Below are 15,313 nucleotides of genomic sequence, written 5' to 3'. Positions count from 1 at the left end.
CTCGTGTACAGCTAGGGGCTGGGAAGGGGGTACCACCTTGGACACCTTGGTGCTCAGCATCTCTTTTTGCCCTACAGAGCCCCTTCTCCTGGGCCCCAGCCCAGCACCAGAGCCTCTCTGAGAGGTACCTTTGCCAGAGGACATGCCAAGTCCCTGGCCAGCCCGCATTCTTAACCCCCATTTTCACTTGCCCCATCCCCACTGCCTTATGTATACCTTCTGCCACAGATGAGGGACACAGATGAGGGCTGGAGCTCAGTGCTGGGCAGAGCAGGGTGTGCTCCCTAGGCCTTGGTCCTCACCCACCCACCACGGGGGCAGGGACTCCTAAGGTGGAGGTTTCAGGGTCTTCCTCCTTCAAGGCCTGGCCTGGATGCCACCTTAGGCTCCAGTAAGTTTCTGAGAGCTGATTCTGGGTTGGGGTCAGGGACGGGGCCCGGAGTGGAGCACCACGAATGTCTTCACAGGCTCAGCCCAGACCCTCAGGGAGGGGGGCGAATTGTGGTTCTTTGATAAAATGCCACCTTCGATTTACTGAGCACTTGCCAAGTGCCAGGCTGGACTGGTCAAATAGGCTCGATTAGCCCCATTTTACAGACGAGGAAACAGGAGCTGAATGGGAAAGCCTCAGCCGGATTTGCACCAAGAGCCCCTCACTCAGCTTCCTCTCCTGACCAGGGCTCCAGGAGACCCGACTCTGCCCTTGAGGGCCCAGGCAGGCACTGCGGTCACAACCTGATGACTGGTGAGGGCAAGGACAGGGTGTCCCTGGGAGAGGCCCCCCTTCTGCTGAGGAAGCAGCTTTTCCAGTCAAACAATAGCGCTGTTCCTGGCAGATGACCAAGCTGGGCCAGGCCAGGCCATAGCGGGAGGGGGCAGGAGAGGGAGGAGCAGAGCCTCCCTGGGAGCTTTCAGGCTTCGCCTGGGCCTGGAACATCCTGTCCTGGTACAGCTGGGGATACTGAGGCCTAGGGAGGTGAAGGGTCTCAAGAGACTATCAGGGTAGGCCACCCCACTTCCTGCTTCCTTCCCCTCAGCCCCATGGTTTCCCACTCTATCTGCACCTGCCATTGATGAGATGGGCTCAGGCTTTGAGAAGCTCCTCCTTCCCCTAGTCCTCCAGGGGATAGGCCAGGATGTGGTGGCTACACAGTGTTTCACAGGAATGTGTCAAGCCCGAGAGTCCAAGGAGGAGGCTTAGTTTGGCTTCCATCTGCCTATGGTGGGGGCTCCAGAGCAGGCAGAGGGCCTGCTCAGGCCTGCTGGGTCCCAATCAGGCCTGAGGCCTGCTTTAATCTACTTGGTTCAAAGCCTCACATCTGAGGCCTCAGGGTGCTCAGGCCAGACAAGGGTCCCCTGGAGCATTCTCGGCCCTGCATGGAGCCAACATGGACATGCTGATGCCTGCTCAGCCTTGGGGTCTTCTTAGACCTGTGGAGGCCTGATAAGATCTGGGGTGTCTGCCAGTGCTGGGGGCCTCCTTGAACCTGAAGCAAGTTTAGATGTGCACAGGCTAGCTAACGGCTGCAGGCTTTGGGGCTCAAGTTTCAGGCTTGAGGTCTGAGTACTCACTGAACCTCAGCTGCATGGGCCTCCCCTACCAAAGTCTGAGCACTGGGCATTACTGGCTCAAGCACTTCCGGGTTTTGTTTGTATCGAGGGACCTCAAGCCTTAGGCCTTGGCCACCTCCAGCCCCCTAACCCAAAGTATGTCGCTCAGGCAGAGGTGGCTAGGATTCTACCTCTGTGTGCCCCTGGTGGGGAGCCTTCTATTTTGAAAGTTGGATGAAAGGAACAAGTGGGGCTACCAGGCCAGGTTTCAATTTGTCAGCCCCCTCGCAAGCGGGGAAGGGTAGGCATCAATCGCAATCCTGTGTTGGCGGCCCTGCCCCCTGCAGCCATGAGAGGCAGGAGAGCGAAAGGCGCCCGGGGGACAGAGCTGCAGAGGAGACCTGTGCCTCTCATTGCTCCGGGGATTTGGGGGCAGCGTTCTGGTCCTAGCCGAGCTCCAGTTTTTCGTGGCCCTTCTGTCTCAAGGACTTCAATCATGAAACCCACGTGTGTGCCAGAAGGACAGAAACGTCCCCTAGCCTCCGGGATGCTCCCACCCGCTGCGCAGCTGGCTTTCCGCGGAAAGGGCGGAGCCCAGGCAGGGGGCGCGTCAGGGGCGGGGCCTGGAGGAGTGCTAAAAAAGGCGGAGCCGTTCGGGGCGGTCTCGGTGGGCTGGCTGGAAAGCGGGATGACGTTCTGGCGTTAGGAGGAGGCGTGACCACCCAGTAGGCTTCTCTTCCCGCGGGGCGTGGCCGTCAAGGAGCCGGACGCCACGCCTGGCTGGGCGGGTCAGCCGCGTAGCCGGCGGCGTGGACGCGGCCGCGCAGCGGCTCCTTTAAGGCTTGGGCACCACCCCCGCCGCCCCGCCTCCCGCGCGCCCTGGGTCTGGTTGGCGGCGGGGTCGGGTCCGCGCGAGCCGCGATGGAGCTGCACATCCTAGAACACCGGGTGCGGGTGCTGAGCGTCGCCCGTCCCGGTCTCTGGCTCTACACCCACCCGCTCATCAAGCTGCTGTTCCTGCCCCGCCGCAGCCGGTGCGCGCCCGGGTTCGGGAGCGCAGATGGGGGCTGGGGGCTCTGCTCTCGCTCCGGGCCAGGGTCGGAGGATTAGGATCGCCGTAAGGCAGGCAGGCAGGCAGGCGGGCGGGAGCGGGTGGGGAGGACTCTCCCCCTCCGGCCGCCATCCGGCCTGGGGGACCGCCGCCTATCCGGCCCCGTGAGGCCCCCTCCCAGGGGCAAAGCGCAAACAGCCTGGGATGGGCAATGCTTAACTCAGTAGTGTCAAATGGGGGCATTCCTACCTGGTCACTGCGGGGAGCTCCTTCCAGGACGCCTCCCTTCATGTCAGAGGTGCTGGACTAGGGGGTCCAAGGTCCGACGCCCCTGGGGCTGTCGCCGCGGGTGTGAACCTCTCCTCCTTCCAGGAGTGGAGGGGTGGAGGGCTCCTGGAGAGGTCGGGAGGCCAGAAAGTAGCCCCCAACCCCGGAGATTGGGCTAACATCCCATTGCCCTGGAAATTAAAGGCCGAGGGGGGCAGGAAGGCGCCCGGCCCAGGGTCGCGGGGGTGTCTCGGGGCAGATGGAGAGAAATCCACTCCCGACCCCCAGTTCTCCACACCAAGCTGAAGATGCTCCCCACCCCCAACCAGGTGCAAGTTCTTCAGCCTGACGGAGACCCCTGAGGATTACACGCTTATGGTGGACGAGGAGGGCTTTAAAGGTGGGGGCTGGTCTGGGGAACGGGAGTACGGGTGGGGCTTGTCGCGCTCCCATTCTGTAGGGTTCTCACCAGTTGCTGGGATCCGTCCCAAGAGCTTAAGCCTTAAAAGCAGATGGGTCAGGGTTCGAATCCTACTCCACCACTCCCTGGCTGTGTGCCGTTGAGCAAATCACTTTCTCTCTCTGAGCTGTTTTCTCTTATGTAAAATGGGTATAGTTATGGTTCTGATACATAGGGTCCCATGAGGCCTTTATAAACTTAAAACCGCTGAGGGGCACTCAGCAGTCTTAGGCCTGCAGAAGGGCCTCTGTTATGATTCCAGTCAAATGCTGCTGTTAGAAGTCCCTGGGTATTATTTCCTCCTGGTCTTACTCCCTGGTTTGGGTCACCTCCTCCCCTGCTGGTCTGGGAACTCCAGGAGTCTGAGGGAAGGAATGCAGGAGCAGGCAGCCATCTCAGGGGAGGGTCCTGGAGGCCTCCTGGCTGTGCTGGGGTGAATAGCAGCCACCCAGGCCCTGGCCCCAGCTCAGGACTGGACGCCAGCCTGGGCCCTCCCTGGGGCCTGGAGCTGACGCCTAGCTCCTCCTCCTGCTGCTGGCCCGGCCCATCCTCACAGGCTTGGAGTCTCAGGCCAGCTAGCTGGAGCTTAGCCTGTCCCCATGCTCCACTGCAGGCCTTAGTTTCCCTTTTTTTACTTCAGAAGTCTGGGTCTGCAAAAGGGGAAGGCAATCCCCCAGCCAACCTGATCTGCGAATGCCCCCTGGTGGTGCCATGTGGTACAAAGCTTCTGCTAACCCACAGAAGACACCGTAGTGAGGTAGATATTGTCGTCCCATTTTACAGATGAGGGAACTGAGACTCAAATCACCCACCCCAGGTCACAAGACAAATTAACAAAGCTGGGATTTGAACCCAGGTCTGTCTGAATCTGGACCTCTGATCTTAAGTGGGAAGTTTCAGTGCCACCAGGCCAGCATTTGAAGCCTTTCTCAGTCTTTGCATGCATAGGGACTTCAGGAGCAGAACTAGGGGGAGACAGCCCCAGCCTCCAGACCTGCTCTTACCTTGATGGAGCCCTCCAAGGCACAGAAAGGGAAACTGAGGCTCAGAGAGGGGCAGGGGCCAGCCTTGTAGACCCTGACCTGACATGTCCCCTGCCCACAGAGCTGCCCCCATCTGAGTTCCTGCAAGTAGCTGAGGCCACATGGCTGGTGCTGAACGTGTCGTCTCACAGTGGTGCGGCAGTGCAGGCTGCTGGGGTCACCAAGATCGCCCGCTCGGTCATCGCGCCACTGGCCGAGCACCACGTGTCTGTGCTGATGCTGTCCACTTACCAGACGGACTTCATCCTGGTGAGTTTCCTGCTGGTGCTGATGCAGAGCAGGGTGGATATAGGTACCTGGGAGCCCATGTGATGTGCCATCTGCTGTGGCCCAGGTGCGGGAGCAGGACCTGTCCGTGGTGATCCACACGCTGGCCCAGGAGTTCGACATTTACCGCGAGGTGGGCGGAGAGCCTGTGCCTGTGACGAGGGATGATTTCAGCAATGGCTTTCCCCGCACTCAGCATGGTGAGGGCCGCCCCCTGACACTTGGACTTGGGCAGGGCCTCCTCTTCCCACTGGGTCCCTTCCCTTTTGGGCCCCAGTGGGGCAGGAGGACCCCGGCCAGTTCCTGGATAGCAAGACCCGCCCCTGGCCCACGCCTCTCCCTGACTGGCCACCAGGGGGCGCCCCAGCCCACGGACACCTTTTCACCTGCTGCTGTCCTCCAGCAGGGCCCAGCCCCACGGTGCATCCCATCCAGAGCCCACAGAACCGCTTCTGTGTCCTCACACTGGACCCTGAGACGCTTCCAGCCATCGCCACCACCCTCATAGATGTCCTCTTCTACTCGCACAGGTGGACCTTGGAACTTTGTCTTTGTCCTTACACCACTGTTCCCTACACTCTGTCCCACCACCTTCGGCCCATCTATCAGTTTTGCACCTCTCGCTTGTCCTCTCTTGGGGTTCCTGGCAGCCCATGACGCTCACTTGTGCTTCACTGATGTTCGGGGAAGGTTCTCGCCCCAAAGGTGGATCCCCTTCCAGTGGGGTCCTCTAAGCCATGACCTGGTCTGGCCCTCTCACCGTGGAATCCTTTGTTTTTGGCACAGGCTGGGTTCATTGTCCTCCCCCATCCCCACCCACACCTTCCAGAGGGCTGGACCCTTGGTTGGGTAGCAGAGATGGCACAGCCTGCCCAGGCCACCATGCCAGCTCCTTCCCAGGGTTCTGGAGGCTGATCGGGAGCAGGGGCAGTAGGCTGGGTGCCTGGCAGAACCCCTAAACCTCCCATCCCTCCCCAGCACCCCCAAGGAGGCAGCCTCTAGCAGTCCTGAACCCAGCTCCATCACGTTCTTTGCCTTCTCCCTCATCGAGGGTTATATCTCCATTGTCATGGATGCTGAAACACAGAAAAAGTAGGTGACCCCTGACCCCAGGTGGGCCCCAGGTCCCAGCCAGTCCCAGGCAGGGAGGAGGTGGGGCATCAGACTCTGAGGTCAGCAGGTGTACCTGTCCCAGAGCTCACGGTCAGGCAGGGGTGGATGGGGGTGCCCTGCCCATCACCCATCTCCCTCCCCAGGTTCCCCAGTGACCTCCTGCTGACCAGCTCCTCGGGGGAGCTGTGGAGGATGGTGCGCATCGGTGGACAGCCCCTGGGCTTTGGTGAGGGCCGTTCCCGGTGTTGGGGAGTTGGGGAGTATCTGGGGAGCAACCGGCATGTGCCACATGTGGCCCTCCTCCACCACCCTCAGATGAATGTGGCATCGTGGCACAGATCGCAGGTCCCCTTGCTGCCGCTGACATCTCTGCCTACTACATCAGCACCTTCAACTTCGACCATGCCCTGGTGAGCACCAAGGGCTGGGGCGGAGGGAGCTCCTGAGGGGAGAGTGAGGTCCAGAAATGTGGGCAGCAGGAGGTAGTCTCAGCTGGGCCAGGAAGTCAGGGGTGGCCCTGGCCAGCTTCTGCCTTGACCTTTCCCTCCTGCCCACCTGCCCTCAGGTGCCCGAGGACGGTATCGGCAGCGTCATCGAGGTCCTCCAGCGGCGGCAGGAAGGCCTGGCTTCCTGAGGCCCATGGGGAACAGAGCAGCCTCCCTGCTCTCCCCTCTACCCAGGCTTCCAAAGACTTCTCTAAGCTATTTCCTTAAGCTCTGGAATGAGCCCCCTGTTCTGCTGGGGACCCTCGTTCCACTCTCTGTATGTAAGCTGCGTGCAGGCACCGGCTTTTACGCGGACACCTGTGTACACTCACAGGTGGAGTGGGCAGGTGCTAGCCTGACTGCGTGTCTGCCCACGCAGGGGAACACGGTGCTCGGGGCTTAAGCCCCCAACCCATCACTCCCTGCGCAGCCTCGGCATTTGCACAGTCCCTGCCTGAGGCCTGAGCCATTCCCCCCAGCCTTCCTGGGCCAGCTGCCCCCCAGACAGGGCCCTGACCTCCATTCTGCCTCTGGTGGGGTTGCCTTCCCTGGCCGGGTGAATCTTGACAGTGCCTCTCCCTCCTGGGGCCTCCAAGGAAAGTATTTTGACATCTCTCTCTCTTCTGTTTTTATTGACTTGTTAATAAAGGACTTTGTAGTGACTGGGTTGGGCTACGGTCCTTGGGGGTCCTCTGGGTCTGAGTCTCAGCCATGGCTCCACCTCATGGTCCCCTCGATCTGAGGTCTTGGTCTCTGTGTAGCTGGCTGGGGACTGGGCTCACCTGGCCTTGCCTCATTCACCTCTCACCACAGCTCAGTAAACCATCACCATTTTCCAGACAAGGAACCGAAGCTTTGAGAGGTGACATGACTTAGCCAAGGTCACATGATTCCCATTCCCATGCCTGCCTTTGAAATCTGGGGTGTTCCCAGATTTCAGAATAGCTTCCAAATAGCCCAGAGGGTTCTGAACCTGGGCAGAGACTCCCAGACTCTCCTGTCTGGGGAAGTCTCCCAGCCTTCCCTGTCACTGTGGATGTGGCCGGCCTGCTATGAAACCCACCAAGGAGGGCCCAAAAGCACTTTTTTTTCTTCTAGCCCGCAGCCTGCTTTTTTCTGGGTTTTGCCTGAGTTCTGGCCATCCCTCTTGTTGGCTAAGAGATCAGTCGGTTCTTAACACCAGGGCTCTCCTGGAGTCATTCCTAAAGTTCAGGGCCAGGAGAATGGGACAGGGACCTGGAGGCTACCTGGAGCCTGCTCTGTCCTCGGGGGCCGCCTCCCTGCTTGGTGAGGCTGGGATCCTGCTATGGCCTGATGAGGCCCCACAGATGCCCCCGGGGAGGCTATCGGGTACCCTCAGCCCAGACCCGCCCATGCTCAGGCAGGGAAGAAGGGTGTGACTTCTGTGTACTCAGAGGTCGTGGTGGCTCCTCAGAAAAGCCAGAACAGGGACAGGCCTCTGGCAATGCGCCCGCCCTGCTCCTGGGGACCGGGGGTCTGGGGCCTCGGGCTGCAGATCACAGGAGCCAAGAGCACAGCACATCCTGGTGAGTGAGCAGCAGGGGCCCTCCGGGCCAGCCCTTCGCTTCAGCCTCAGTTTCCCCATATGCATGGAGACCTAGGAGACAGCTCCTTCAGGAACATGGGGAGGGGGGCATTTCTTTGGAGTTTGACTTTTTTTTTTTTTTTTTTTTGATGGAGTCTCGCTCTGTCGCCCAGGCTGGAGTGCAGTGGCACAATCTCAGCTCGCTACAACCTCCACCTGCCGGGTTCAAGAGATTCTCCTGCCTCAACCTCCTGAGTAGCTGGGATTACAGGGGGCTGCCATGATGCCAGGCTAATTTTTGTATTTTTAGTAGAGACGGGGTTTCACCACATTGGCCAGGGTGGTCTTGGACTCCTGACCTCAAGTGATCCGCCTGCCTTGGCCTCCCAAAGTGCCACGCCAGGCCGAGTTTGTCTTTTGTTGGGGGAGGGGGGTTGGGGGGATGGGAGTCCCAGTTCCTCTCTTTTGAGGACCTGGTGTGGGCCCTGGCTTGCGGGATGTCTGGGCTTGAGGTGGGAGCTTCAGAGTCAGGATTCTTGGGGCTCTTTAACCTATAGCTAGCAGGCTCCTGGCCCCATATCCAGCCCTGGGGGTCTCACCATCTGTCTGTCTGCCTATGAGTCATTGCCTGGTGTTCCTGGCAATGTTTGGTGTTCCTGTTGCCCCGGCTCACCAAGGGCCTCAGGCCTCTCTTGGGTCCCTCATGCCAAGTCCCAACCTGGCTTCCGCTAGTTCTTGGGGTTGTCCATGAGGCTGGCCTGGGTGAGGGGCCACAGGTGCACCACTGCGGGCTGCTCTGACTCACACAGGCCTGAGGTCAGTGTGCCCGTGTGTGTCTCTGCCACATACCCGTTGTGTCTGTGTGGAGGATTTTTAGCTCCTAGATAATAGGGTCCTTAGGGGTCACTGGGCCATCTCTTCGCCTCCAGCAGGCTACAGATAGGGCCACCTTCCTAGGAGTGCTGGGGAGATCATGAGACAAAGCTGGGCTCAGGGGCACAGAGCGTGGGAGGTGCCCCAGGGACACACAGATGAGAAAGGGGGGGGCATCTTCCAGGAACGTGACCCTGAATCTCACACGCAGCTGATGCTGTGTGTCAGGTCAGACAGGCTGACCTTGAGATCTCTCAGGTTAAGGTGGAGACTCACAGAGCTACCTCCTTGTCCCATCCAGGCCCCCAGAGGCCCGGGGCACAGGAAGCTGGTCTGGTTAGCCTGGGTCCGGGGTTGGGCTCCATGTGGATCATTCATAACGGAGGTTGGGGGCACTTACTGGCACGCAGCCCACATCCTTCACCTTGGGAGCTCTTGGTCACCTGTCCACATCAGCACAGGCTGGGGAGCCCAAGTGCCTGTCTTCATAAAGATGGCAGCAGGTCCCAGGGAGGGGCCTGCCCACAGTCCCTCAGGGAGAGGGAGGGGGCTCTCTGCCCTCCAACTGCCAGCCTGGTGCCCAGCATCTGCAGGGAGGATGTGGGCCTGGGTGGGTGGGGACGGGAGATGAGGAAACCTCAGCCAGGCAGAGTCAGCGGCTTACTTCCACCCTTTCTCATCTTCATGCCTAGACAGAGGAAGTGAACTCCTAAATTCCCCTCTCTGAAATACTGGAGCAGAGATTTAGGATTTAAAGTCCTCATCTCCCTCCCAGGTGGGTGAGGCCGCCGGGTCCCATGCTTGCCAAATGGTTCCACAGCTGGCTTTTTGGTCCTCTGTAGAGGTGAGAAGAAACTGTATTGCTCTTCATCTTCCTCTGGGACCCAGGATCCTGCCCGGTGGGAAGGGCCTGAGCAGGAGGCAGGAGAAAAGAGTAGCGGGGGATGCTGAGCCATCTGCGGCTGGCTTACTGAGTGAGCACAGGGAAGCCACTTCCCTCATTCGCCTGTATGGGAGGGCAGGTGTTGTGCTTGGTTAATTTACATCTATACAGTCTACATGTTACTTAAGGAGAGGGGATACGTTCTGAGAAATGCATCATTAGGCGATTTGGTTGTTGTATGAACATCATAGAGTGTACTCACACAAACCTAGTTGGGATAGCCTGTACACACCTGGGCCAGCTGGGCTAGCCTGTTGCTCCTGGGCTACAAACCTGTACAGCATGTTTCTGTGCTGAATAGTGTAGGCAGTTATAATGCAATGGCGAGTGCTTATATACCTAAACATAGACAAGGCACAGTAAAAATGCGGTATAAAAAAAGCATAGCCAGGTGTGGTGGTTCACACCTGTAACCCCAGCACTTTGGGAGGTTGAGGCAGGAGAATCACTTGAGCCTAGGAGTTTTACCCAGGTGGAGACCAGTCTGGACAACATGGCGAAAGCCCATCTGTACAATAATAATAATAATAATTTTAAAATTGCTGGGCATGTGGCTCACGTCTGTAATCCCAGCAGTTTGGGAGGCTGAGGCGGGTGGATCACGAGGTCAAGAGATTGAGACCATCCTGACCAACATGGTGAAACCCCTTTTCTACTAAAAATACAAAAAAAACTTAGCTGGGCATGGTGGCACGTGCCTGTAGTCCTAGCTACTCTGGAGACTGAGGCAGGAGAATGGCGTGAATCTGGGAGGTGGAGCTTGCAGTGAGCTGAGATCGTGCCACTGCACCCCAGCCTGGGCAACAGAACAAGACTCTGTCTAAAAAAAAAAGAAAAAAAGCTGGGGCCGGGCACAGTTGCTCATGCCTGTAATCCCAGCATTTTGGGAGGCCAAGGCAGGCGGATCACGAGGTCAGGAGATCGAGACCATCCTGACTAGCATGGTGAAACCCCGTCTGTAGTAAAAATACAAAAAAAAAAAAAAAAATTAGCCGGATGTGGTGGTGGGCACCTGTAGTCCTAGCTACTTGGGAGGCTGAGGCAGGAGAATGGCGTGAATCTGGGAGGCAGAGCTTGCAATTAGCCGAGATCGTGCCACTGCAATCCAGCCTCAGCGACAGAGCGAGACTCTATCTCAAAAAATAAAAAAAAACAGCTGAGCATGGTGGTATGTGCCTGTAGTCCTAGCTACTCAGCTACTCAAGAGGCTGTGAGGAGGGAGGATCACTTGAGCCCAGGAGTTGAAGGCTACAGTGAGTTATGATCATGCCACTGCACTCCAGCCTGGGTGACAGAGCAAGACTCTGTCTCTCAATAAATTAATTATAAAAACAGTACACCCACCGGGCGTGGTGGCTCACGCCTGTAATCCCAACACTTTGGGAGGCCGAGGTGGGCGGATCACGAGGTCAGGAGTTTGAGACTAGCCTGGCCAACATGGTGAAACCCCATCTCTACTAAAAATACAAAAATTAGCCAGGCATGGTGGTGCACACCTATAATCCTAGCTACTCGGGAGGCTGAGGCAGGACAATTGCTTGAACCCAGAAGGTGGAGGTTGCAGTGAGCTGAGATCGCACCACTGCACTCCCGCCTGGGGGACAGAGCGAGACCATCTCAGAAACAAAACGAAACAAAATAAAAAATACCTGAATAGGACATTTACCATGAATAAAGCTTGCAAGACTAGAAGTTGCTCGGGGTGAGTCAGTGAGTGAGTGTGAGTGAATGTGAAGGCTTAGGACGTTACCATACATTACTGTAGACTTGATAAACACTGTATACTTAGGCTACACTAAATTTATTAAAAATATTTTTCTTTCTTCAATGATAAATGAAACTTCACTTACTATAACGTTTTACTTTGTAAACTTTTATTTTTTAATTTTTAAATCTTTTGTATTAACACTCAGCTTAAAACACATTGTACAGCTAAACAAAAATATTTTCTTTATATTCTTACTGCATAAGCTTTTTTCTATTTTAAAATTAAATTTTTAAAAACTTTTTAAACATTTTTGTTAAAAAACTAAGACCAAGCCGGGCACAGTGAGTCATGCCTATAATCCTAGCACTTTGGGGGGCCAAGGCAGAAGGACTACATGAGCCCAGGAATTCGAGACCAGCATGGGCAACATGGCAAGACCCTGTCTCTACAAAAAATAAAAATTAGCTGGGCGTAGTGGTACACACCTGTGCTCCCAGCTACTCAGGAGGCGGGAGTGGGAGGATTGCTTGAGCTCAGGAGGTCAAGGCTGCAGTGAACTATGTTTACGCCACTGCACTCTAGCCTGGGCAACAGAGCAAGACCCCGTCTCAAAAAACAAAAACAAAAACCCACCAAAACTATGACCAACACGCACACACTAACACACTAGCCTAGATCTATACAAGGTCGGATCATCCAGACATCACTAGATGACAGGAACCTTTGAGCTCTATTATAATCTTACAGGACCACCATCATAAATGTGGTTCATCATTGATGAAAATGTTATGCAGTGCATGACTGTATATTCAACGCATGCTCTTGTTAATTCCTATTTTACCCAGGTGGACATGAAGCACAGAGAGGTGAAGTGCCTTGCCCAATGTCACACAGCTGGGCAATGCGGAACCAGAATTCCGAAAGAAGGTTAGGAGTCCCCACAGGAGCCTGGGGAGTTTCCTTGGGCAAAGAGACAATTTAGCTAAACCCTGAGGGACGGGAGATTTTGCAAGATCCCTTGCAATCCCAGCTGTCTGTGTCGGTGGCCGGGTGTCTGCTGCTGGTGGCAACGGATGTGTGGGCGGGCACGCGAGGCCTGGCCCTGGCTCCTTCCTGACCCGGGGCTGGCAGGGTGGGTGTGTTGGGCAATGGCCGCGGTTTGCATCTCACTTTCCCAGGCAAGCCCCGGTACTGGGGTTCCAGAGCCAGGCTGCCTCTTATGGGGTACCCAGAGCTGCCTTCCCGGGGGTTGATCATGGTGCCATGTGGATGTGTGTGCTGCATGGGTGACTGTGCTGCAGAGGTGTCTGCAAGCTGCACGGGTGTGTGTACTGCTTGGGTGTGCGTGGGCAGCATTGCCTTTGCAGTGAGTGCAGACCTCTGTGTATACGTCTCTACAGATGAGTCTGTTTTGGCAGGAAGGTGCGCATGTATGCGAGACAGTTTACACCGATGTAGAAGTGACAGTGTGTCCTGGTGTGGGTGTGTACTTGGACCTCTACTGGAGGTCAGGCTGTCTGTGGGTGTACATGTATCTGCTTACGTAAGAACACTGGCTCCCTTTCTGCATGTGTGCCTGCCTGCATGTATATGGCTGTATGTGTCTATGCATCTGTGCATGTGTGTACACATGTGAGTGTTGGGGGGGGTCTGTGTTTCTGCAAGTCTGTTTTTCTATGTGTCAGGGCTGGTTTTGTATGTTTGTGAGAGTATGCGCGCATGGAGGCATCTTCCATGATTTTTTTTGTTTTGTTTTTTGAGACAGGGTCTCACTCTGTCACCCAGGCTGGAATGCAGTAGCACGATCTCGGCTCACTGCAACCTCTGCCTCCCAGGCTCAACCGCTTCTCCTGCCTCAGCCTCCCAAGTAGCTGGGATTACAGGTGCCTGCCACCACGCCCGGCTAATTTTTGTATTTTTAGTCAAGTTAGTCGCCATGTTAGTCAGGCTGGTCTTGAACTCCTGACCTCAGGTGATCCACACTTGGCCTCCCAAAGTGCTAGGATTACAGGCATGAGCCACAGCGCCCAGCCGTCTTTCAGGTTTTTGTGTTCACACATGCGCCCGTGTGTACCCTCTTGTCTACTTTTCTACCCTGAACCCACATGCCCTCAGGCCTCCCTGCCTCTCCCTGATCAGGGGACATTTGCTGCTGCACTGCCACCTCCCCCAGTGCTGGTTCCAGTGGCCAGCTCTCAGAAGGCCCAGCTCCCGAGCAGTCACCAGTACCCTCCACCTTCCACCTTCCTGCCCTGGCTCCCTCAGCCTTGGCCTCTCCAGTGTCCCACCTACCCGCTCCCTCCTCTCCTTCTCTGTCCCCTTCTTCTGTCTGCAGCCAGAAGCACGACTGCCCCTCCTTTCTGCCCACTGTGCCCAGAGCTGCTCAGCCTGGACTCTGCTCAGCCAGCCTGCCCTGACACAGAGCCCCCCACCCTTCCGGCTCTCCAGCCCAGTGCTTCTCCGCAGTCGGCACCCCATGCTTTCCAGGGACCGGATTCAGCCACGGATGTTCTCTCCTCTGTTGCTGTCTTAGACTCCCCGCGGGCCTCCCTGCCTCAGTCTCAACCCTAGTGTGTCCTCTCCCTCCCTGATCACAGCCCCCTGCTCACGAGACCTGCCTTTGAGACCTCCCAGCCTGCACCAGCTTTCCGGTTGGCGCCTCCCCATGCTTGTTCTCTCCCAAAGAGGAAAGCCTTCCTAGCTGCCATCAGGCCCTGTCCTAAGCCAGCACTCCTCGGCCTTTGCAACTTAAGTGAGGCTTTTCTGTGTCTACGAATAAGAGCTCTTAGATAAGTGCACAATAGGCAATAAAACAGGAAGAGCCAGGGGAGGCCCTTGGACTTTCTCCTGCCCCCTTGACGTCTGACTCACTGTCTTCCAGCCCCCTTGGCTTGGTTGTGTTTTTCAGCTCTGCCTTAAATTTTTTTTTTTTTAATTGCAGTGAGCTTCACATAATATATAAAACCAGCCATTTTAAAAATGACTAATTGGGCTGGATGCCATGCCTGTAATCCCAGCACTTTGGAAGGCTGAGGTGGGCGGATCACTTGCGCTCAGGAGTTTGAGACCAGCCTGAGCAACATGGCAAAACGCCATCTTTACTAAAAGCTAGCCAGGCGTGTTGGCACGTGCCTGTAGTCCCAGCTGCAGGGGATGGCTTGAGGTGACTTGAGTCCAGGGAGATGGAGGTTGCAGTGAGCTGAGATCATGCCATTGCACTCCAGCCTGGGCAAAGGAGCCAGACCGTCTCAAAAAAAAAAAAAAAAGAAAAGAAAAGAAAAAAAAAAAGAAAAATGAATTCGGGGCCCTTTAGTACATTCACAATGTTGCACAACTGTCTATTTAGTTCTGAAACATTTTCATGAATCCAAAAAGAAACCCCATATTCATTAATAGCCACTCCCCATTCCTCTCTCCCCCAGCCCCTGGTGACCACCAGGCTGCATTCTGTCACTATGGATTTGCCTATGGTGGATATTTCTTGCAGTGGAATTGTGTAATAGGTGACTTTTTGCATCTAGATTCTTTGGTTCAGCATAACGTCTTTGGGGTTCATCCACGTTGCAGTGTGTGTTAGTGCTTCACTCTTTTTTATGGCTGAATAATAGTCCATGGTTTGGGTAGACCACATTTTGTTTCTTTTCTCTTTTTTTTGAGACAGAGTTTCACTCTTGTCGCCCAGGCTGGAGTGCAATGGCGCAATCTCAGCTCATTGCAACCTCCACCTCCCGCTTCAAGAGATTCTCTTGTCTTAGTCTCCCGAGTAGCTGGGACTACAGGTGCCCGCCACCACGCCCGGCTAATTTTTGTATTTTTAGTAGAGATGGGGTTTCACCATGTTGGCCAGGCTGATTTTGAACTCCTGACCTCAGATGATCCACCTGCCTCAGCCTCCCAAAGTGCTGGGATTACAGGCATGAGCCACCGTGCCCAGCTGTATTATCTGTTAAAGGACATTTGGGTTGTTTTCACCTTTCGGTTACTAAGCTCTGCCTTCTTGACTGTG

At 56.0% G+C, this 15,313-nt stretch overlaps 1 protein-coding gene across 8 annotated transcripts; it reads left to right on the top strand.

Annotated features, from left to right (window-relative positions):
- Nucleotides 1-101: 101 nt before the first annotated feature.
- On the top strand, nucleotides 102-14,601 carry CASTOR1 (cytosolic arginine sensor for mTORC1 subunit 1). 8 transcript variants are annotated; one of them, XM_054542909.2, is made up of 9 exons: nucleotides 102-2,585; nucleotides 3,199-3,269; nucleotides 4,434-4,621; nucleotides 4,707-4,839; nucleotides 5,043-5,169; nucleotides 5,618-5,731; nucleotides 5,896-5,978; nucleotides 6,068-6,162; nucleotides 12,153-14,601. In XM_054542909.2, the coding sequence occupies exons 1-9, from the start codon at nucleotides 2,473-2,475 to the stop codon at nucleotides 12,237-12,239; spliced, it is 1,011 nt and encodes a 336-aa protein (XP_054398884.1). In that variant the 5' UTR covers nucleotides 102-2,472; the 3' UTR covers nucleotides 12,240-14,601.
- Nucleotides 14,602-15,313: the final 712 nt, after the last annotated feature.

This window comes from Pongo abelii, chromosome 23, assembly GCF_028885655.2.
Source record: "Pongo abelii isolate AG06213 chromosome 23, NHGRI_mPonAbe1-v2.0_pri, whole genome shotgun sequence".
NCBI lineage: Eukaryota > Metazoa > Chordata > Mammalia > Primates > Hominidae > Pongo > Pongo abelii.
This window is presented reverse-complemented; position numbering and strand designations above follow the sequence as displayed.